The sequence below is a fragment of the Dipodomys spectabilis genome, unplaced genomic scaffold (genome assembly GCF_019054845.1).
Source record: "Dipodomys spectabilis isolate Male_0828 unplaced genomic scaffold, ASM1905484v1 ptg000363l, whole genome shotgun sequence".
NCBI classification, from domain to species: Eukaryota; Metazoa; Chordata; class Mammalia; order Rodentia; family Heteromyidae; genus Dipodomys; species Dipodomys spectabilis.
The window spans coordinates 4,704,879-4,726,861 of NW_024871040.1; the positions used below are offsets into that span (position 1 = coordinate 4,704,879).

General features: G+C 40.1%; 1 protein-coding gene and 1 long non-coding RNA gene across 2 annotated transcripts in view; one reads left to right on the top strand and one right to left on the bottom strand.

Annotated features, from left to right (window-relative positions):
• The window catches only part of Specc1l (sperm antigen with calponin homology and coiled-coil domains 1 like), a 158,159-nt gene that overhangs the window by 21,813 nt on the left and 114,363 nt on the right, over positions 1–21,983 (top strand). The window contains exon 2 of the mRNA XM_042666204.1: positions 12,083–12,272. Coding sequence (XP_042522138.1) covers positions 12,120–12,272 — 153 coding nt within the window. The 5' untranslated portion in view covers positions 12,083–12,119. The remainder of the gene's footprint in view (positions 1–12,082; positions 12,273–21,983) is intronic.
• Positions 3,041–21,657, bottom strand: LOC122095900. Its single transcript, XR_006145225.1, has 4 exons — positions 21,528–21,657; positions 21,448–21,449; positions 4,376–4,382; positions 3,041–3,054 (listed from the first exon to the last, which is right to left on the bottom strand). It is a non-coding gene; the product is annotated as an uncharacterized LOC122095900 (long non-coding RNA).

A 21,983-nucleotide genomic window follows, 5' to 3' on the forward strand; every position in this document is an offset into this window, starting at 1 on the left:
CAATAAACCTTATTTTATATGATCAAATGCACATGGGTGTTCGGCCTTTGTGTTCCTCTCTACAGAGAATCTTCCTTTAGTCTCACCGCATGAGACTCCATTGTATTTTAGATTTAGCTTCTGCATATGAGAGAAAACATGTGATATTTGTCTTTCTTGCTCGGCACTTTTGGCTTTTTGATGGTTAATTAGACATAAGAATTTCACAGACTTTCCTGCCTAGACTAGCTTCAAACCTTGATCCTCAGATCTTAGCCTCCTTAGCAGCTAGATTATAAATGTAAACCATTGGTGCCCAACTCCATAGCACTTTTTATTCATTTTTCTTCTAAAACCTAACCAGTAAAAAGTTTGTTGGAAAGACACGTAATTTTTACCAAACTTAATTTGAATTCTAATCTGTTTTAACTTTTAGTTTAGAAAGACTTCCTTTTGGGCTAGGAATGTGGCTTAGTGGTAGAGTGCTTGTTTTGCATGCATGAAGCCCTGGGTTTGATTCCTCAGTACCACATAAACACAAAAAGCCAGAAGTGGTGTTGTGCCTCAAGTGGTAGAGTGCTATTCTTGAGCAGTAAAAGCTCAGGGACAGTGCCCAGTCCCAAAGTCAAAGCTCCAGGACTGGCAAAAAAAAAAAAAAATCCTTTTTGACATTATCGAAACATATTTGCAAATATAAACATTTAAGCTTTTCAAAAAGCATTTTTGCCGGGTGCCGGTGGCTCATGTCCGTAATCCTAGCTATTTGGGAAGCTGAGATCTGAGGATCAGGGTTCAAAGCCAGCCCTGGCAGGAAAGTCCATGAGACTCTTATCTCCAATTAAGTAGCAGAAAACTGGAAGTGGTGCTGTGGCTCAAGTGGTAGAGCACTCTCCTTGAGCTGAAGAGCTCCGGGACAATGCCCAGGCCCAGAGTTCAAGCCCCAGGACCAAAAAAAAAAAAAAAAGTTATTTTTATGGGCTAGGAATGTGGGTTAATGGTAGAGTGCTTGCCTAGCATGAATGAAGCCCTGGGTTCGATTCCTTAGTACCACATAAAACAGAAAAACCTGGAAGTGGCACTGTGGCTCAAATTGTAGAGTGTAAGCCTTGAGTGTAAGCCTTGAGCACAGAGAGGCTCAGGGACAGAGTCCATACGGAATTCAAGCCTCAGGACTGGCCAAAAAAGTATTTTTACATTGTTAAACTGAATTACTAGTAAAATATAAAAGTTTTATTTTTGTATTTTTGATGAGAGTTTGTTACAAATGTAGAGGCATATAAATTGGTATTTTTAATTAAACATAGCCAGAAGTTTATTTATGAATACAGTATTGTATAAGTTTGTGACTTCCTGCCAAGTGGCTGAGCATAAAGCCATGATTATAGAAGTCCTGAATAAACATATTATTTTTCTAAATACTAAGAAACTTTGACTGAGAAGGGTGGCCAGGGGACTCAAAGTTTCTTGCCTTCTGGCAATTTGAACATTGGGAACAAATTTGTTTTGGACTAAATCTGGAAAAATCATTTGTGTAGTATAGCCAGAAATTCTTTTAGGTTGTCCTTTTCCAGCTTTGTCACTTGTCTGGAATGCTAAGTATTATCAATAGGCCTTTCCAGCAACTTGTATTAAAAAGAGATCTTCCAGAATTGGATCTGAGAGGCTTACTGAGATGGTTACTCTTTGAAAAACTATTAGAAGGATAAGAGTTATATGATTCTGAGTTTGAAAAAAAAAATCTAGGGAGCTTCTAATTCTTTCTAAATACTGTGTTAAATCTTACAGAACAATAAAGAAAAATCATGTGTCGGCGTGAGTGGCCTTTTCTCTGATTAGGAAAATTGAAAATAGAGCTTTGTTATGTTGTGACCTTTTGAGCTGGGGTTACTAATAATTAACTTAATTAACTTCTTCTCCCTCCCCCCCCCCACTATCCCATAAGTAGATGTAGCTTAGTGAAAAGAATTCTGACTAGCAAAAGTTAGTGAGACTCTCTTAGAAATAGGCAGGAATGGTGGCTGAAGGTGTGGCCCAAGTATAGAATGCTGAATTCAATTCCCAATACTGCTAAAAAGAGAGAAGAGAGGGGAGGGAGAGAGGGAGAAAGAGAGGTCAGTGCTTTCCTTGGACCTGTTCTGTAATTTATAAAATATTAAAAACCCAGCCCAGCAAATAAGAACAATGATTGGTGAGAGTGCATCAAGTGAAAAACTTTCTGCACATCAAAAGGAACCATTGCAAAAGACAATCCACAGAACAGGGAAAAAAATCCTTGCCAGCTGTTCAGTGGATAAAGGATTAATATCCAGAATATACAAAAAGCTTAAATTAAGCAAAAGAACAAATAATCCCGTTAATAACTGGGCAATTGAACTGAACAACCAGTTCTCAAAAGAAGAAATACAAATGGCTAATAAATACATGAAATGTTACATTAGACATAAAAGAAATTCATATCAAAACTACACTAAGATTCCATCTCATTACAATTAGAAAAGTAGTCATCAAGAAGACAACAGTAAATGCTCCTGAGGATATAGGTAGGGGAAGAAACCCTTATACAGTGTTGGTGAAAATGTGAACTAGTACAGGCCACTATGGAAATCATTACAGAGATTCCTCAAAAAGCTAAAAATTGACCTACCTTATGATCTCTTTGTACCACTATTGGATATATATATATACAAAGGAGAGTAAATCAATTTACAAAACGATAACTTGCATACCCATATTTTTTGCAGCTCTGTTCATAATAACCAAACTCTGGAATCTTCCTAGATGCCCAACAGCAGATAAACGTTACTCAACATGGAATATTATTGAGCTGTTAAGAAAATGAATTTACATCATTTGTAGGGAAATGAATGGAGGTCATCATCTTGAATGAGATAAAGCAAACTTAGAGATCCAAATATTGTAAATTCTTGCACATCTTTGGAGTATAGATTTAAATGGTGATACTTTAGTGATAACAAACATGAATAAAAGGGACTGGAAGGCCATCATCTGGAGGGAGTAGGGGAAAAAGAGGGACTACAGGGGTTAAAGAGAAACAAAGGACAGGAATACCTCTCCCTTCAATAACAGCATAATGAAACCTACCAAATGCTGTTTCAAAAAGGTCAGGAGGAAGAAAGGCAATGGGATTATAGTGGAAGGGGTGAATTTGTTCAAAATACTCTGTGTGCATATGGAAATAACGCAGATCCCTCATTTTACAAATGTCATTTGACTCAAAAAAAAAAAGGTTAAAAATCTCCATGTGTGTTGAAGAATTTAGTATAAGATCAATTGGCTGTATTATTAAACCTTTTTTTTTTTTTTTTTTTACTGTGCTACTAGTGTTTGAACTCAGAGCCTCACTTTTGCTATTCAGATGCTTTACCCCTTGAGCCACACCTCTAGCCTAAGAAACATTTTTTTTTTTTGGGTCCGGTCATGGGGCCTGAACTCTGGGCCTGGGCACTGTCCCTCAGCTCTTCAGCTCAAGGCTAGTGCTCTACCACTTGAGCCACAGCGCCACTTCCGGCTTTTTTCTTTTTGCTTATGTGGTGCTGAGGAATCGAACCCAGGGCCTCGAGCATGCAAGGCAAGTGCTCTACCACTGAGCCACCTTCCCAGCCCCCTAAGAAACATTTTTACTAGCTTTTTCTCCCCCGGATTTGTTTTTTGGCAACTAATATGGTTATCATATTAGTTGTTGGTTTTGATTTACCTGATGCTAACTTACTGACTTATGTAGCTCTCTTCATGAGTTTAAGTTTTCTTTTGACTAACTCCTCTGTTTAACTGTTTTTAATACATCAATTTTATTATGATTCGTATATCTTCAGTATAGAATTTTATGAGAGATAAATGTATTTATTGTTTGCTTCAAGTACTTTGTGAGTTTTTAGTAGAATATTGATAGGCATAAAAGATAATTATTAGGGCTAGAGGTATGGTTCTGGTGGTAGTGCTTTTTTCTAACAAATTAGGGGAGTCTCTGAGTTCAAACCTCAATTACCTGTGTGTGTGCACAGCACTCCCACACAATCCTAATAAGCAATTTCTTCTCTGAGAAAAGTTTTGGTTACTGGTTCTAAAGATACAAACCATGAATGGAGTTTCTGAGAAGCCAAAACAAAGATCTTAATTCACCTTTCTTTACTAACAAGGATGACTTGCTCAAGGCCATGTAGATGGTGCCAAATGTGGAGCAGCAATACTAGACTTGATTATCATTCCTGTGGACTCTCTACCATATATTTCCAGTACTTCCTGATATGTAATTTTCAGTGAGAAAGAACTAGAAGCTAGAGTTGTTTGTTGACATTTTATGTGCCATAGTATATAATTTAATGTAAGTACTAAGTAAAACAGTCTTTCGTCATTCTTTATAAAGGATTTCTCTTACAAAGTGTCTTTTGAATTGCTGCCTTTATTTTAATAAGGCATTAGTCATAATTGGGGAATGCAGTGTGTTTTGGAAATTATGATAGCTCCCCATTTACCTGGTCTTTACTGTGGGCTGTCACCCTGGCAAGTTCTTTAGTTCATTATTTCATTTAATTCTCTCACATAATTCCATGCACCTTCTAAGATACGAAGAATTACCAGTCCTCTTTTATGTATGAGGAAACTGAGACTTCAGAAAGGTTAAATAACTTGCCCCAGGATACAGATTTGATTGAAAGAGGTTAGGTGAGTCTCATGGGTGGTAGTTTTAAAGTCAGTACAGAGAATTTACACCTATTGGACAACAGGTTAAATGGTTTTAAGTAGTTATACATTTCCTACAACTGGTAGAAAAGATTCTAATGGAGGAATTTAAAGGGAAAAATTAGTGACAGCAGTCAGAATCCTGGTGTGGCTATGATAGGAGAGGTTGGAACCACTCCTGTAGTTGCCTACAAAGGTTCTTGTCCCAAAATGTGCCTAGGCTAAAAGTACTTCTCAGCTGGGCAGTGGCCTCAGGGCTTCCATGTGGTTTCCTCTACAGTTTGTGTTTTCAATTCAAGGTGAATCCTTCCGGATGCCGAATGACAGTGAGAATGCGTCTATAAATTCCTTTTGACATTACCAGTGAAACCTGGTTGGTGTGTCCTTTATATAGGTGGATGGTTGAAGAGGGTGGGGTTTTTGAATCACTGAAATAAGTTGTCATACCCGATCTTGGCTTGTTACACCATTTTTATGACCTTTGAGTCCTGGTGAAATAACTCCTGTACTTGTGTGCAAGGACTTTAGCTCTCATTGGCTTACACGTGCTATTTTGCACAGCAACTCTGTAAGTTAGATTTTATCAATTCCTATTTATAGGAGAGGACATTTGTAAAATACAAAGTATGATTAAATGGTTTTCCCTTACATAGTTATACAATCATGTGACAAAGCTGGAGTTTGGACCCAGGTCTCTTGACTCTTAAGTTCAGTACGCTACATACTAGATGAGGCCTGGAGGGAGCTTCTTATGGTATGTCACAGCTTTATCATTGCTTTGTCCTATGTAAAATTGTTATATGGTATGTGAATTATAAGGTTTTTAGAGTTGGAAGGTAACTTAGATTCCCTTGAGTTCAGTTTCTTTTTTATTTTTATTTTTTTAAATGCCTGTCTTGGGTCTTAAACTCAGGGCCTGGGCACTGTCCCAGGCGTTTTTGCTCAAAAAATTTTTGGTGGTTAATTGGAGATAAGAGTCACACAGACTTTCTAGCCTAACCAGGCTGGCTTCAAACTGCAATCCTCAGATCCTAGCCTCCTAGTAGTTAGGATTACAGGGGATTACAGCTCCCAGCTTCAGTTTCTGGTTTGTTGTAGAAGTTATTATTATTATTATTTTTAATGTTTTAATTCGCCGAGGTTCTGAGTGCTCTATATATATATATTTTTTTTGTCGGTCGTGGGGCTTGAACTCTGGGCCTGGGGCGTTGTCCCTCAGCTCTTCAAGTCAAGGCAAGCACTCTACCACTTGAGCTACAGCGCCACTTCCAGAAGTTATTTTTTATTTATATTTTTTTTTGGGGTCCGGTCGTGGGGCCTGAACTCTGGGCCTGGGCGCTGTCCCTCAGCTCTACTTGAGCCACAGCGCCACTTCCGGCCTTTTTTTTTTTCTTTTTGCTTATGTGGTGCTGAGGAATCGAACCTAGGGCCTTGTATGTACCTAGGCATGTAAGGCAAGTGCTCTACCACTGAGCCACCTTCCCAGCCCTGTTGTAGAAGTTAAATGGACATAGTTTGAAGACAGCACTTGTTAGCATGGAGGGTAATTTTAGCATGTCATATGAAAGTCAGAATTTAGAAGTGTTCTGAGCTATTCCAAGTACAGTGTGGTGGTCAGGCTTGCAATTGTAGCACTCAGGAGGGTGAGACAGGAGGAGTACAAGTTCCAGCACAGTCTGGACTACACAGTGAATCCCTGTCTCAAAAACACCAAAAGTATTTCAGAGACTGGAACCTTTATCTAAAACTGACCAATTGAAAAAATTTAAATACATAGTATACATTTTTCATAATATAAATTGCCCAGTTATATAAAAAGGAGAAAAATGGGATGTTTACTGTGCAAGTTTTTTTTGTGTATGTGTGTGTGCATGTTTGAAAAGTTTGGTGAAAGGAGAAAAAGGAGAAAAGCAGTTTAACAGCAGTTTCTGTGACAGACTAGAAAGTATTAGGTAACCATGAATTCAATATGTGCCTTTGATACCTCCTAGAAAAGCAGGATTGTTCTTTTTTGTTGTTGTTTTGTTTTTCTCCTTAGATTAAGAGCAACCCAGACTGGCACACTGTATTCTGAGCTTGCCAGCCTACATTTTTCTGGTATCTGTGTCACCTTCAAGGTATCCTCACTCTGTGATGCTAGTGGATAGAGATGGTGCGGGAATTGAGTATATATGGCCTGGGAGGGTCCACTATAAAGAATTACAAGGCAATCTTCAGATAGTAGGAGTGCTGCTGTTGAGTGTAGAGCTTAGATTTAAGGCAGAGAAAAACGTAGTTTAGAAGGAAGATGTCCAGTCTCATTTCCTCTTATTTGATGTGCTCATTCTGTGGCCATTGAGTTTGCTGTGCACAACAGCCCCAGATTAATGTAGGAGGTAAGAGATGGCCCCTCTGTGTTTTATTTCCTCAGTAGGTTTTAATCATACCATCTCCTTAGATGCACAGGAAACTCTGGAACTTCCTGCGTGGCTTTGGATGTATAATTAGGTTTAGGCAGGGCTCCTGGAGTTCAAAATCCTCTTCTAAGGAGGCTGTCCTAACCAGACATCTGGTTAGAGTCTGGCCACCCAGACTGCAGCCTTTGAAAATGCAGGGTTTATTTCTATAATGAAAGCAGTTTATGTTTCCACCCATGTCTGAGAAATCATGAAGTAAAAAGTAATCAGTATCTACAAATTAAATATGGTTATAGTTAAGAATTTTACTTTTATAGCTCTAAATTAATACATAGAGGTCTAGAACTGGCAATACATTTCCTGTTTTGCAAAACTATGTATTTTCTATTAAATAACATGATAATTAGTACCTCAGAATGAAAATTTTTGTTTACAAATACAGCAATAGGCTGGGGAATGTAGCTTGGTGATAGAGTACATGCTTAGCATATGCTAGGCTCTGTGTTGTATCCACAGAATCTCCCTTTTCTCCAAGAGTCCCTCACTGACCCATGGAACAAGGAGATAAATCTAGAAAGGGCAGATTGGACAATATAGTGTTATCACCAAATAGTTATTAAATTCAAAATTGTGAGTTCTTGAGGGATTCATTATGTATGGGTGCATTGCTCCTGTAGACCATTGGGTTGGGAGTAGAATTTGAATTCAGAATATTGTCACCAGTGACAGTTGGTTCCTTAGTAGCTTCTACTGTAAGTGCCCTCTTGGTAGACTCTTATGAGGGCTTGGTGACTTGTGCTAGGTTCTGCATAGGCCATATGGTATCTGCTGTGTGGGGTGGGCTTTAGTGACCTTCCCTTCAGTTTTGGGAACAGTACATCCATTTTGTGTTTTCAAAGAAATATTTTGTGATAAATACATGTGACATTCTTCATGGATTATTATAGTGAGAGATTAATTTAGCATTTAGCGGCTACATCACAGTTTTCGTGAGAATATTTTTGTTGTTGTTGCTAGTCCTGGAATTTGAACTTAAGGCCTGATGCTGAAGGCTAGTATTTTGGTAATTTATTGGAGATAAGAGTCTCATAAACTTTCTTTCCTGGACTGACTTCAAATCACTATTCTCAGATCTTAGCCTCCTGAGTTGGAGGGATTACAAGTGTGAGCCACCAGTGCCTGACTTGTGAGTACTTTATATTCCACACGTTGACTTGGCTAGATGAAGTAGGTGATGGGTGCTGATGTGACACCCTTCAGTAAGGCTGGAAAAGGCATAGGTAGCTTCTACGGTGTTTGAGAAAAGAATTTGCTTGTTTTAGTCTATTGATTAAAATGTTAATTTCATCTAGAAATATCCTCATAGATAGACCTGCAATAATGGCTGGCTGAGTGTCTGGGCTTTTCTTTTTTTGATTAGTGCATAATTGAGACAAAAAAATAACACATTAAGAGTGGTTCACTAAGCCAGGTACCAGCGGCTCACATCTGTAATCCTAGCTATTCAGGAGGTCTGAGGATCATGGTTCAAAGCCAGCCCAGGCAGAAAACTCTATGAGACTCTTATCTTCAATAAACTACTTTAAAAAAGCTAGAAGTGGTGCTGAAGTTCAAGTGGTAGAGTGCTAGCAAAAGACCAAAAGAGCTCAGGACAGTGCCCATGCCCTGAGTTTAAGCTCCATAACTGGACTCCTCCCCTCCAAAAAAAGTAGTTCAACTTTTTGGAAAATTGGGTTTTTAATTTAATTAATTAATTTTTGATATTTACACACGGACTTTAATCAGTAATAGCAAAATTAGGTGCTTATAGGAGATTCACAAATGACTACATCTTAGTTTATAAAATAAACTAACAAATTTATAATAATTAAGATGATAAAAATGTTCTTAGGTCATAATACTACCAAACCGGAATTTAACAACAGAAAAGTATTAGTCTTTAGATTCTTTTGGAAGTCATACAACCTGATGGGTTTCTTTTTGAACTATATATATATACACACACTTCCACTCTCATTGCATTGTTTCTGAGGAAGTCAGCTAATAATGGTATCTTTGTTCATTTATAGTAAGGTGATTTTTTTTTTTTTTTCTTCTCAAGATTTCTATTTCTGGCTGGGCACTGGTGGCTCGAAGCCAGTTAATTACCAAAAAAGCCAGAAGTGGAGCTGTGGCTCAAGCAGTAGAGTGGTAGCTTTGAGCAAAAAAGCTCAGGGACAGTTCCAGGTACTAAGTTCAAGCTCCAGAACTGGCACCAAAAAAAAGATAAAAGATTTCTGTTTCTCTTCCTCCTATCTTTAAGGAGTTATACAAAAGTGTTTCAACATGTCAGTTGATCAGTGTTACCCTATTCATCATTCTCTCTCATCTCTTGATCAGTGTTACTCTATTCTTCACTCTCAGCTCTCCCAACCCTACTCATCCCTCTGTTATTTTATTTTTGTGATGTTGGGGATTGAATCAGGACCTTGTACATATATGATAAATACTTTCAGATTCAACTGTACATCCTCAGTCCTAGGAAATTATTGATAGCTTCATGATGATAGTGTGATATCTGAGTTTCTGGTAGTAAACGCACAAATCAAACTGATTTATGTAATGATTTGTAATTTATTTTTATTTAAATTTTGAGAAGGGGTTTTACTATATAGCCCCAGCCTTTTGAGTGTCCGGATTACAGGTGTGTCATCCATCATGCCTAGTTGCCAAATTCATAGGGATTGAATTTAGAGTTGTGGATTTCTAGTGTCGTTCTGCCTAATAATTTACAAATTGAAATTCATACTTTGTTATAAATTTTACTTTATTTTTATAGACCTTTGGGAAGTGTGTATTTCATTTCAGGATAGTGAAGGTATGTTTTACATGATTTTTTTTTTTTTTTGGGTCCAGTCGTGGGGCCTGAACTCTGGGCCTGGGCGCTGTGCCTCTTCTAGCTTTTTCTGCTTATGTGGTGCTGAGGAATCGAACCCAGAGCCTCATGCATGCAAGGCAAGCATTCTACCACTGAGCCACCTTCCCAGCCCCTTACATGATTTTTTGAGGATAGATTGGGGTCTGATGTGCTAATAATCACTAGGTTAAGAGATCTCAAGCTGTCAGCTTCTGGGACCACTCTGTCTCTCAATGTATTCATTGCTTCACCTGAACTTCCTATTTCTTAGGACCTTTGCAATAAGTATTTCAGTGTTGGAATTTATTTTCCAGAAATCCTTGTTTGATATTATTCATTAGTTGTTTTCTAAAATGTATAGGTTGTTGCGTTTCATACATGATACTATTTGCCCATTAAAAGTGTAAAATTTCGTGTTTTTTTAGTTTATTCAAAGTTATGAATTATTGTCACAATCAGATTTTAGAACTTTGCATCACCCTAAAAAGGAATAACCAGCTGCATACACATTAGCAGTCACTCTGTTTGCTATCCATAACCTCTGGTAATTGCTAATTAACTTTCTGTCTCTTAGTGTATCTGTTCTAAACGATTAATATACAGGGTTACATAAGACATGGTCCCTTGTGTCTGACTTCTTTTGTTTAATGTGTTTCAAGGTTCATCCATATTGTGACATGTATCCATACTTCATTCCTTTTATTGCCAACTCCATTCAAATGGAGTGTTATTGGATAAATATAGTACATTTTATTTATGGCCATTGTTTATCAGTTGATGAGAATTTGGAGTTGAAACAAAATTGTTTGTTATATAAAAAGCATTAAAATTAATTGTGTTATAAGATCCACAATTAATACATAACAAATATATGCTAATAATTAAAAAAATTAAAAATTATTTTTCTGCTTATGTGATATTAAGGAATCCAACCCAGAGCCTCATGCATGCTGGGCAAGCACTCCACCACTAAGCCACATTCCTAGCCCTATGCCAATAATTTTAAAAAATTTAAATATTGTTTTTTATTATTTTTTAATTGTGAAAATACTGTACAGAGGGGTTACAGGTACATGAGCAAGGTAATGAGTACATTTCTTTTCTTTTTTGGGGGGGGAGGGGGTCTGGTTGTGGGGCCTGAACTCTGGGCCTGGGCGCTGTCCCTCAGCTCTTCAGCTCAAGGCTAGCACTCTACCACTGGAGCCACAGCGCCACTTCCGGCTTTTTTTCTTTTTGCTTATGTGGTGCTGAGGAATCGAACCCAGGGCTTCATGCATTTAAGTACTCTACCACTGAGCCACCTTCCCAGTCCATGAGTACATTTTTTATCAAGCATTGTTGCCTCCTTTGTTTTTCCCCTACCATCCCTGCCCTCCCATCTCCACGACTATACCCACCCCCCACTGCCTAAATTGTAAAGTTCGTTTTTTGGACACAGCATCATTGTTTCAATCCGTCAATCTGTATCCCTATTTAAACAATTTGTTTTTTCCCTTGCCCTCCCCAAATTATACCAACATCAACTACAGTGAAAACAGGGGTTATACCATGGGGGAGAAACATACAAAGCAACAAAAAAAATCATATGGTACCTTATAAATACGTTAGAAACAATAGCAAGGAAGAAAAAAAACACTTGTGTCCCTATCTTGGGGCTCATTTTACTTAACATCATCGTATCTGACCTTTTCTGCTTGTCCCATACATATACTAGTTATTGTAAATAAGGGAAACCTTATTGTCAGTTGTGGGGCCTGAACTCTGGGCCTGAGCACTGTCCCTCAGCTCTTCAGCTCAAGGTAGCACTCTACCATTTGAGCCACAGAACCACTTCTGGCTGAAGGTAATCTGTGCTGTCAGTTCTGTTAGAGACAGATGTAAGACACTCTTACAGAATAATATTCAAGGAGGAAGCTTTAGAATTAGAGTACATTCTGACAAGTAAGTCTAAGAGTTTTGCTATCACTTGTCTTTTATTTCTTCCTAATTTATTTTCTATAGTGACATGTAGCTTTCAAACATGTTTATCAAATTGTAAATGTCTTTCAAACAGATTTTTAAAGAACTTTCTTCCAGATTTGTCTCAGTGTGAATGTTATTTCTTTTACAGATTGGATTGTAAATGCATCACCAAGAGGCAGCGCAGAATGAAGAAAGCAAGCAGGAGTGTTGGCTCAGTGCCTAAGGTATCTGGGACAAGTAAATCGCAAACAACAGAAAAAATTAAGCCTGAAAACAGTTCTTCAGTTTCTACTGGAGGCAAACTTGTAAAACCTGCAACAGCAGCATCACTGTCAAAGGTATTAATTTGAATATGTGATAGAGTTTAGGAAGAGTGCGTTTTCGTATGATGTTGAATTTATTAAATGAATATTATTTAGGGTGTCACCCTTTACTGGTACTGGCTTTTTGAATATCTCTTAGAATTAGGTGGCTTTAATTGTTGCTTTGGTCTATCGCTATGAATGAAACTCATAGTAAGTATCATATGAAACAAATAATTGAGGACCTGCCTTTTATAAGGTGTTGTGCTTGTGACGAGAGGTAGAGTCTGCCTTCAAGGAACTTGTGGAGTAAAAGGTAGTATGGTGAGATCCAAACATAAGTAACTGAAACACACAGGGAAAATGTCAGATGCCCTGCAGGAGCAGAGCAGTGTGGACAGTTTCAAATAGGAAGATACTTCTTGTAGCCTAAGAAGGTTTTATGAAAGGAGCATGTAAGCCACTCTACAAGACTCAGCAGCTGTGGTGTTCCGGGATTCAGTGTCTAGTCCTACTACATACCCTTACGTACCATAAGCTGCTCTTCTTTTTTGGACAGCTGATTGATCCAGTATGAATCCTAGATAAAACAGGATTTTAGTTTAGTTGGTTTTCTTTTTTTTTTTTTTTTAAATTTAATTTTATTTTATTTGTGAACATACTGTACAGAGGAGTTACAGTTACATGGGCAGGATAATGCGTACATTTCTTACCAAGCATTGCAGCCTCCTCCTTTGTTTACCCTTCACATCCCTTCCCAGCCTCCCCCCTCCCCTAGTTGGTTTTCTTTATACTCCTTATAGACTATATTATTATTATTATTTGTGTCTGTCATGGGGCTTAAACTCAGGGCTTGGGCTCTGTCTCTGAGCTTCTTTTGCTCAAGGCTAAGCTCTCTACCACTTAAACCATAGCACACTTCTGGTTTTTTTGTCAGTAGTTTATTGGAAATAAGAGTCTCACGAAACTTTTCTGCCTCGGCTGGTTTTGAACCTCAATCTTCAGGCTCTCAGCGTCCTGAGTAGCTAGGATTTATAGGCATGAGCCACAAGTACCTAGTTGCTTTTTTTTTTTTTTTTTTAAGTGCCAATTTTGGGTCTTGAACTCAAGGCCTGCTTCCTGGCCCTGAGCTTTTTCACTCAAGGCTAACTCTACTACTTGAGCCATGGCTCTACTTCTAGCTTTTTTGGGTGACTAACTGGAGATAAGAATCTTAATGGAGAGGGAAAAGGGGGGGGGATGGAGGGGAGGGGAGTAAAACAAAAACAAACAAATAAACAAACAAAAAAAGAATCTTAATGGACTTTCCTGCTCTGGTTGGCTTCAAACCACCATCCTCAGATCTCAGCCTCCTGAGTAGCTAGGATTATAGGCCTGAATCACCAGTGGCTAGCTAAACGATTTGTGGAATGAAAAGTAATTAATTAGACCACAAGCTTTGGAAACAGATCTGCGCTTAGATCCTGCTTCAAAAATCTATAGACGGGGCTGGGAAGGTAGCTCAGTGGTAGAGCGCTTGCCTTGCATGCCAGAGGCCCTGGGTTCAGTTCCTCAGCACCACATAAGCAAAAAGCAAAAAGCCGGAAGTGGCGCTATGGCTCAAGTGGTAGAGCGCTAGCCTTGAGCTGAAGAGCTGAGGGACAGCACCCAGGCCCAGAGGTCAGGCCCCATGACTGGACCCCCAAAAAAAAAAAATCTATAGGCAATTCAATCCCCATGACCGACAAAATAAAAACAAAAACAAAAATCTATAGTCAAGATTAAATGAGGGAATGTATGAAAGTAGGTAACACAGAGCTGGGCAAAGACGACGTGTTCAATAAAATGACAAATAGTAGCATTCTTTTTGTTGGTGGTGGTGCTGGGGTTTGAACTCAGGGCCTTGTTCTTTTCAAGTAGGTATTCTTTTTTTTTTTTTTTTTTTTTTGTCGGTCGTGGGGCTTGAACTCTGGGCCTGGGCGCTGTCCCTCAGCTTTTCAGCTCAAGGCGAGCGCTCTACCACTTGAGCTACAGCACCACTTCCAGTTTTCTGGTGGTTTATTAGAGATAGGAGTCTCACGGTCTCTCCTGCCCGGGCTGGCTTTGAACCGCGATCCTCAGATCTCAGCCTCCTGAGTAGCTAGGATTACAGGCGTGAGCCACCAGCGCCCGGCTTCAAGCAGGTATTCTATTACTTGACCACTTGAACCAAATAGTTGCCCTCTCCCTCCTATCCTCTCACTTTCTCTATCCCTTCCTTCTGTTTTGTGGTATGTACTACTTGAGCCATGCCTCTAGTCTTTATTTTCCTGCTTTCTTTTCCTTTTTTCTGTATGTTTTTTTTTTTTTTTCTTTTTTTTTTTTTTTTTTATTGTAAAGCTACTATACAGAGGGTCACAGTTACATGAGTGAGGTTATGAGTACACTTCCTCTTGAACATTGTTACCCCCTCCATTGTTTTCCCCCTACCATCCCCTCCCTCCCTCCCTTCCCCGAGGTTCTTTTTTTTTTTTTTTTTTTGATTGTGATTAAATGATTACATAATTTCAAAGTCACAAGTTCATTCTAACTTCCCTGGAGCAAATTGTCTACCACAGTCTGTAATATATAACAGTGTTCACATGTTATATACCATATTTGTGATCAGCAGCATGAGGATATTTAGTAGTGGTTCAACCAGATGAGCGGGAGTTCTTTGTTTCTTAAGTCCTGTTAGTTTTGTCGTATCACTAACCTTTTGGATTTAGCATCCACTTATGAGGGAGACCATGTACCGTTTGTCTCTTCGTTCTTGGCTTACCTCGCTCAACATGATTCCTTCTAGCTCCATCCATTTCCCTGCAAATGCCATTATTTTGTCATTTCTAATGGCTGCATAATATTCCATTGTGTATAGATACCACAATTTTTGGATCCATTCATCTGTGGTGGGGCACCTAGGTTGTTTCCATATCCTAGCTATTGCGAACAGTGCTGCAATAAACATGGAGGTGCACGTGTCCTTGTATATTGGTTCCTGTTGTTCAGGGTAGATGCCTAGAAGTGGTATGACTGGGTCGTAAGGGAGGTCAATCTTTAGCTTTCTAAGGACCCTCCAGACTGCTTTCCAAAGTGGTTGTATAAGTGTACATTCCCACCAGCAGTGTAATAGGGTTCCTCTTTCTCCACATCCCCTCCAGCATTTGTCGTTGGCTGATTTGTGGATGTGGGACATTCTGACTGGGGTAAGGTGGTATCTCAGGGTTGTCTTTATTTGCATTTCCTTCACCACCAGGGATGATGAACATTTCCTCATGTGTTTCTTTGCCATTTTTATTTCTTCATTTGAGAAGTCCCTCTTTAGTTCCCTTGCCCATTTAGTAATTGGTTTGTTAGGTTTGGGAGGGATTAGTTTCTTGAGTTCCCTGTATATACAGGATGTTAACCCCTTGTCTGATATATTGCTGGTAAATATTTTTTCCCAATTAGTTGGTTGTCTTTCTAGCTTAGTTGCGATAGATTTAGCTGTGCAGAAGCTTTTTATTTTAAGGTAGTCCCATTTGTCGAGTCTCTCTCCAACTTGTTGTGACCCTGGGACTCTGTTCAGGAAGTTCCTTCCTGTGCCTATTAGTTCAAGTGTCTCTCCTACTCTGTCCTGCAGTAGTTTCAGAGATTCAGGTTTAATGTTAAGGTCTTTAATCCATTTTGAGTTGATGTTGGTGCATGGTGATAGGCTGGGGTCCACTTTTAGTTTTCTGCATGTGGCTGCCCAGTTTTCCCAGCACCAGCGGTTGAAGAGGCTGTGTTTCTTCCATTGTATGTCTTTGGCTCCTTTGTCGAATATCAGCTGGCTGTAGGCCTGTGGATTTATATCTGGATCTTCTATTCTGTTCCATTGGTCTTCGGGTCTGTTTTTGTGCCAGTACCATGCTGTCTTTGTGATTATAGCTCTGTAGTAGAGTTTGAAGTTCGGCATGGATAGCCCTCCCATATTGTCTTTATCCCCTAGAATTGTTTTGGCTATTCTAGGTCTTTTGTTGTTCCATATAAATTTTTGGACTGTTTTCTGTATTTCAGTGATGTACGTCATTGGGATTTTAATAGGAATTGCATTGAATTTGTATATTAATTTTGGAAGTATCACCATCTTTACTATATTAAGTCGGCCTATCCAGGAGCATGGGAGGTCTTTCCATTTCCTAGTGTCTTCTGCAATTTCTTTCTTTAACTTTTTATAGTTCTCATTAAATAGTTCTTTTACATCTTTGGTTAGGTTAATTCCTAAATATTTTATTTTTTGGGAGGTTATTGTGAATGGGGTTGCTCCCTTTATTTCCCTCTCTTCCTGTGCGTTATCAGTGTATAGGAAGGCAACTGATTTTTGTGGGTTTATTTTGTATCCTGCTATTTTGCCGAAGTGACTTACGATTTCTAAAAGTTTGGGGATGGAGTTTTTGGGATCGTGGAGGTATAGTATCATGTCGTCTGCAAAAAGGGATAGTTTCACTTCTTCTTTCCCTATGCGGATCCCTTTAATGTCTTTTTCTTGCCTTATTGCCCTGGCTAAGGGTTCTAGGACTATGTTGAAGAGGAGTGGAGACAGTGGACATCCTTGCCTTGTTCCTGTTTTTAGGAGGATTGGTTGTAGCTTTTCCCCATTAAGTATAATATTGGCTATTGGTCTGTCATAAATGGCTTTTATTGTTTTTAGAAATGTTCCTTCTATTCCTATTTTCTCCAGAGCTTTTAGCATGAATGAATGTTGAATTTTATCAAAGGCCTTTTCTGCATCTGTGGCGATAATCATGTGATTCTTGACCTTGGCTCTGTTGATATGCTGGATTACATTTATTGACTTACGTATGTTAAACCATCCCTGTGTCTCTGGGATGAAGCCTACCTGATCATAGTGTATTATTTTTTTTATGTGTTTCTGGATTCTGTTAGCTAGAATCTTGTTAAGGATCTTTGCATCTGTGTTCATCAAGGAGATTGGCCTGTAATTCTCCTTTTTGGTTGGGTCTTTGCCTGGTTTGGGGATGAGTGTGATATTGGCTTCGTAGAATGAGTTTGGGATAGCTCCCTCCTTCTCTGTTTCTCTGAAGAGCTTGAGGAGTATGGGTATTAGTTCTTCTTTAAAGGTCTTATAGAATTCTGCTGTGAATCCATCTGGTCCTGGGCTTTTTTTTGTTGGAAGACTTTTGATAGCTTCCTGTATCTCATTATAGGATATTGGCTTATTTAATTGGTTAACTTCTTCTTTGCTCAGTTTGGGTAACTTGTATTTCTCTAAAAATGCATCCATTTCCGCCAGATTTTCTTCCTTTAGAGAGTATAGCTTTTGAAAGTAGTCTGTTAGAATTGTTTGGATATCTTGGGTACGTGTTGTGATGTTTCCCGTGGCATCCCTAATCCTATTAATATGGGTTTCCTCTCTTCTTTTTTTAATTAATCTTGCCAACGGGCCATCAATTTTGTTTATTTTTTCAAAGAACCAGCTTTTTGTTTGGTTTATTTTGGTTATGGTTTTCTGATTTTCTAATTGGTTAATCTCTGCTCTCAATTTGGTTATCTGGCTTCGTCTAGTAGCTTTAGGTCCCATTTTTTCTTGTTTTTCTAGCTGTTTTAGTTGCAACATGAGATTATTTACTTGGTCTGTCTCCATTCTCTTGATGTGGGCACTGAGGGCAATAAATTTGCCCCTCAGGACTGCTTTTGCTGTGTCCCACAAGTTTCTTTGTGAGGTGTTTTCATTTTCATTGAGTTCTAGGAAATGCTTTATTTCTTCTCTGATCTCTTCTGTTACCCAGGCCTTGTTAAGGAGTGTGCTGTTCAATTTCCATGTATTAGAGAAATTTCTGCGGTATGCTTTGTTATTGAGAGCTAGCTTGATTCCACTGTGGTCAGATAGGATACAGGGGATTATGTCGATCCCTTTGTATTTGCTTAAGTTCCTTGAATGAACTATGATATGGTCTATTTTGGAGAAAGTTCCATGAGCTGCTGAGAAGAATGTGTACTGTGTTGTTTTAGGGTGAAATACTCGGTAGATGTCAGTTAATTCCGCTTGAAGTATGGCCTCACTTAATTCGGTAGCTTCTTTGCCAATCCTCTGGTTGGTAGACCTGTCCTTTGGTGAGAGTGGCGTGTTAAAGTCTCCTAGTATTATCGTATTGGGATCTATTTTATTCTGTAAGTTTGAGAGCATTTGTTTAACATATCTGGGTGCACCGATATTTGGGGCATATAAGTTGATGATGGTTATATCCTCCTCTTGGATTGTTCCCTTTATTAATATGTAATGTCCGTCCTTGTCTTTCTGTACTGATTTTAATGAAAAGTTTATTTTGTCAGATATCAGGATAGCTACACCTGCTTTCTTATTGGGGGAATTTGATTGGTAGATCCTTTTCCACCCCTTCACTCTGAGTTTGTTTGTATGTTTGGCTGAGAGGTGGGTCTCCTGAAGGCAACAGATGGATGGGTCTTGTTTTCTGATCCAGTCCTCAGTTCGTTTTCTTTTAATTGGCGAATTCAGCCCATTTATATTAAGAGAAAGTATAGAGAGATGCATTGTTGTCCCTGCCATTCCGTTTTCCTAAGTTTTTCTTCTTTCCTTTCCTCCTGTGCTTGCTCAGTTAGACTTTGAGTAATGCCTGTTTGGGGCAGGTCCCAGTTCCTGGTTGCTTTCTTCAGGTTGTGTCCCCCCTCTTAGAATTCTTTGTAATGCTGGCTTAGTGTTTATGTATTCATTTAGTTTTTCTTTGCTATTAAAAGTTTTCAGTTCTCCATCGAATGTGAATGCTAGCTTTGCCGGGTATATCAGTCTGGGTTGGCAGTTATTGGCTCTCAGGGCTCGTATGGTGCTTTCCCAGGCTTTTCTTGCATTCATTGTTTGTGTGGAGAGATCTGCAGTGATTCTAATTTTTTTCCCGTTGTAGTATAGCTCCTTCTTCATTTTTGCTGCATGCAGGATTGTTTCCTTATTATTCAGATCCATCATTGTTACTATTATGTGCCTAGAAGTGTTTCTCCTGGGATCTTGCTTGTTGGGTGTTCGATAAGCTTTTGTGATGTAGTTAAGATGGTCGTTTTTGAGGTGGGGAAAATTTTCATTGACTATCTTGTTAAATAGGTGTTGCATTCCCTTGCTCTGGAATTCCTCACCTTCGTCCACTCCGATTATGCGAAGGTTAAATTTTTTAGCATTATCTGCTTGCTCTTGAATTTCCCTTTGGTTTAATTTGAGTGATTTTTCCATATCTGTCACTTTTTGGTCCAGTTGGTGTATTCTGTCTTCTGTATCTGACACTCTACCTTCCATTTCATTCACTCTGTTGACCGTGGCTTCTATTGTGGTTTGCATGGTGGAAATGGATCCCTTTATGGATTCAATGTTGGTTCTCAGAGTACTGATCTCACCTCTCAATGAGGTGATATCAGTATGCATTACCTCTAATTTGGCGTTTATCTCACTTCTTACTGAGGTTTGTGCAGCTTCTATTTTTGCATCCAATTTTTGTTTGATATCCTGTATATCTTTTGATAGTTCATCCTTGTGCTCTTTCAATTTCTGATCCATTTCTCGCTTTATTTCTTGAGTCATTGCCTCCAGCAACCCTTGGATGTAGTTTTTGTCTTCCATTCCTGCTTTGCTCCCACTGGGGCTCTCCCCTGCGTGGCTGCTGGCTTTTGAGGTGAGCTTGCTGTCCTGGGTAGTGGTAAACCTTGTGATTTTTCTCTGTGATTTTCGCATGGGGGTTCAGGAGACTGCTCTTCAATCTTGTTTTGGTGTGTCTGTCTTTGCTTGGTTGCTGATTCTCTATTGGTAGAGAGAGTCTGTGTCTGATCTGGATTCTGTTGGGAGCCTATTTCCAGCTGCTATTCACTTAGGATTCTCAGCTCTCTGCTGTAGCAATTCCCGCCTTTGGAAGGGTTGAGCAGCCTAGACTGCTTGTGTTTGCTCCTGCGGGTGCTCTTGGGAAGATCAGATGCTCTGGATGCACTCTCCCAAATACTGGAGTCTGCTATGGGCTCCTGATGTGTTTTTGTTTGTTTGTTTTGGGCTGGTTGTGGGCTTGAACTCTAGGTTTGGGTGCTGTCCCTCAGCTCTTCAGCTCAGGGCTGGCACCCTACCATTTGAGCCACAGCCCCACTTCTGACCCTTTTTGCTTTGTTCAGGCGCCGGTCCCCTGGCCTGGTTCCGGCCCCAGCCTGGAGCGCGCTCGTTAGGCCTGTGCTAATGTGTATACCACCTTGGTTATGCAGCCTGGAGGACACAGTTCAAATTTCTTCTACTGTTGGTAGTCTTGACCCAGGGGCACTGTTCCTGGCTTGAGCATTTAAGCTCCCTTCCCGGGGCGCTCTTGCTCTGGCCTGGCCAGCAGAGTGTGCTCCACCGGCTGGTGGGGCTCTCGAACAGTTCCCAGTTTTAGTGGGTCCTGTGGTCCGGGTGTTGGGGTAGGGAGTCTAGGTCAGGGTCTGGGGATTCCCTCCAGCTCTGGTCTCCCTTGATGGATTCCCTGTCCCCTGATGGGTACTCACCCTGTAGGTCGTCAGTTGTTGTTGCAGTCCGTCAGTTGTTGTTGCAGTCCGAGTTCAGTTGGGGTGGTTGCGGGCTGGGTTGGGCGGCCCCCCGCCGGGTCGTTGGGATCGCGATTGGACAGGTCCCTTTGTGGCGCTGCTGGTGCCGGGCGGCTTTGGCGGGATGGAGCCTCTCCGCTCCGGTGGAGAGTGATGGGTGGGGTGGGATCCTCCTGGAGACTCCCGGCTGGTAGGTTTCTCTGTTCCTGGCGATCCGCTGTTCTGCAATCCGGTACCTGGTGATCTGCAAGCAGCCCCCTGTGTCTCTGTGGCTCCGGCAGCCCCCGCCGGGCTGGGCCGGCTGGCCGGCGGCTTGGCGCACTGCCGCGCGGCCAGTAAAGGTTGGGGGAGGGGTCTTCGCTCTTCTCTGTTCTGAAATTCTTCTTTTCCTCTCTTTCTTTTTTTGTTATTTTCCACCTCTGGTTTTTCTCTGAGTGTTCGTCTTTTTGTTGTTGTCGGTCTCTTGGGGAGATTAAAGGTTGGAACTCGAACTCTCTTTTTGGTTGGAGAGAGCTGTGGCGTTTCCCTACTGCCCCGTCGCCATCTTCTCCTTTTTTCTTCTGTATGTTTTATTAGCATCAATTAGTTGTACAAGGACATCTCATTTTGATATTTTCTTTTTTTTGATGGAAAAACAGTTTATTTCAAAATTAATTTAGGAATAGAAAACATCTTGGAAGGGGGATAAAACCAGAAAAAACACCAAGTATTTAGATGAATGTTTACTTCGCGAGCTTCTCGAACCCTCACTCACTCACCCACAATGATGTTATTAATAGGGATATGGATCAATTTTACGAAGAAGCCAATGAAGCCCATTATTGCAAATCCTATTGCTGTTGCCATGGCAATCTTCTGGAATTCTTTTCTATTGGGTTTGGTGCATCTTTTTTTTTTTTGGGGGGGGTCTGGTCATGGGGCCTGAACTCTGGGTCTGGGCGCTGTCCCTCAGCTCTTCAGCTCAAGGCTAGAGCTCTACCACTTGAGCCACAGCGCCACTTCTGGCTTTTTTCTTTTTTGTTTATTTGGTGCTGAGGAATCGAACCCAGGGCCTCATGCATGCAAGGCAAGTGCTCTACCACTAAGCCATCTTCCCAGCCCCTGGTGCATCTTTTAACCAGTCCAATTGAATCCTTTACAAACTGCCGACTTGGCTCAACAAACTGCATTACCTGATCCATGATTACCGGGCGGCTACTCCTCATG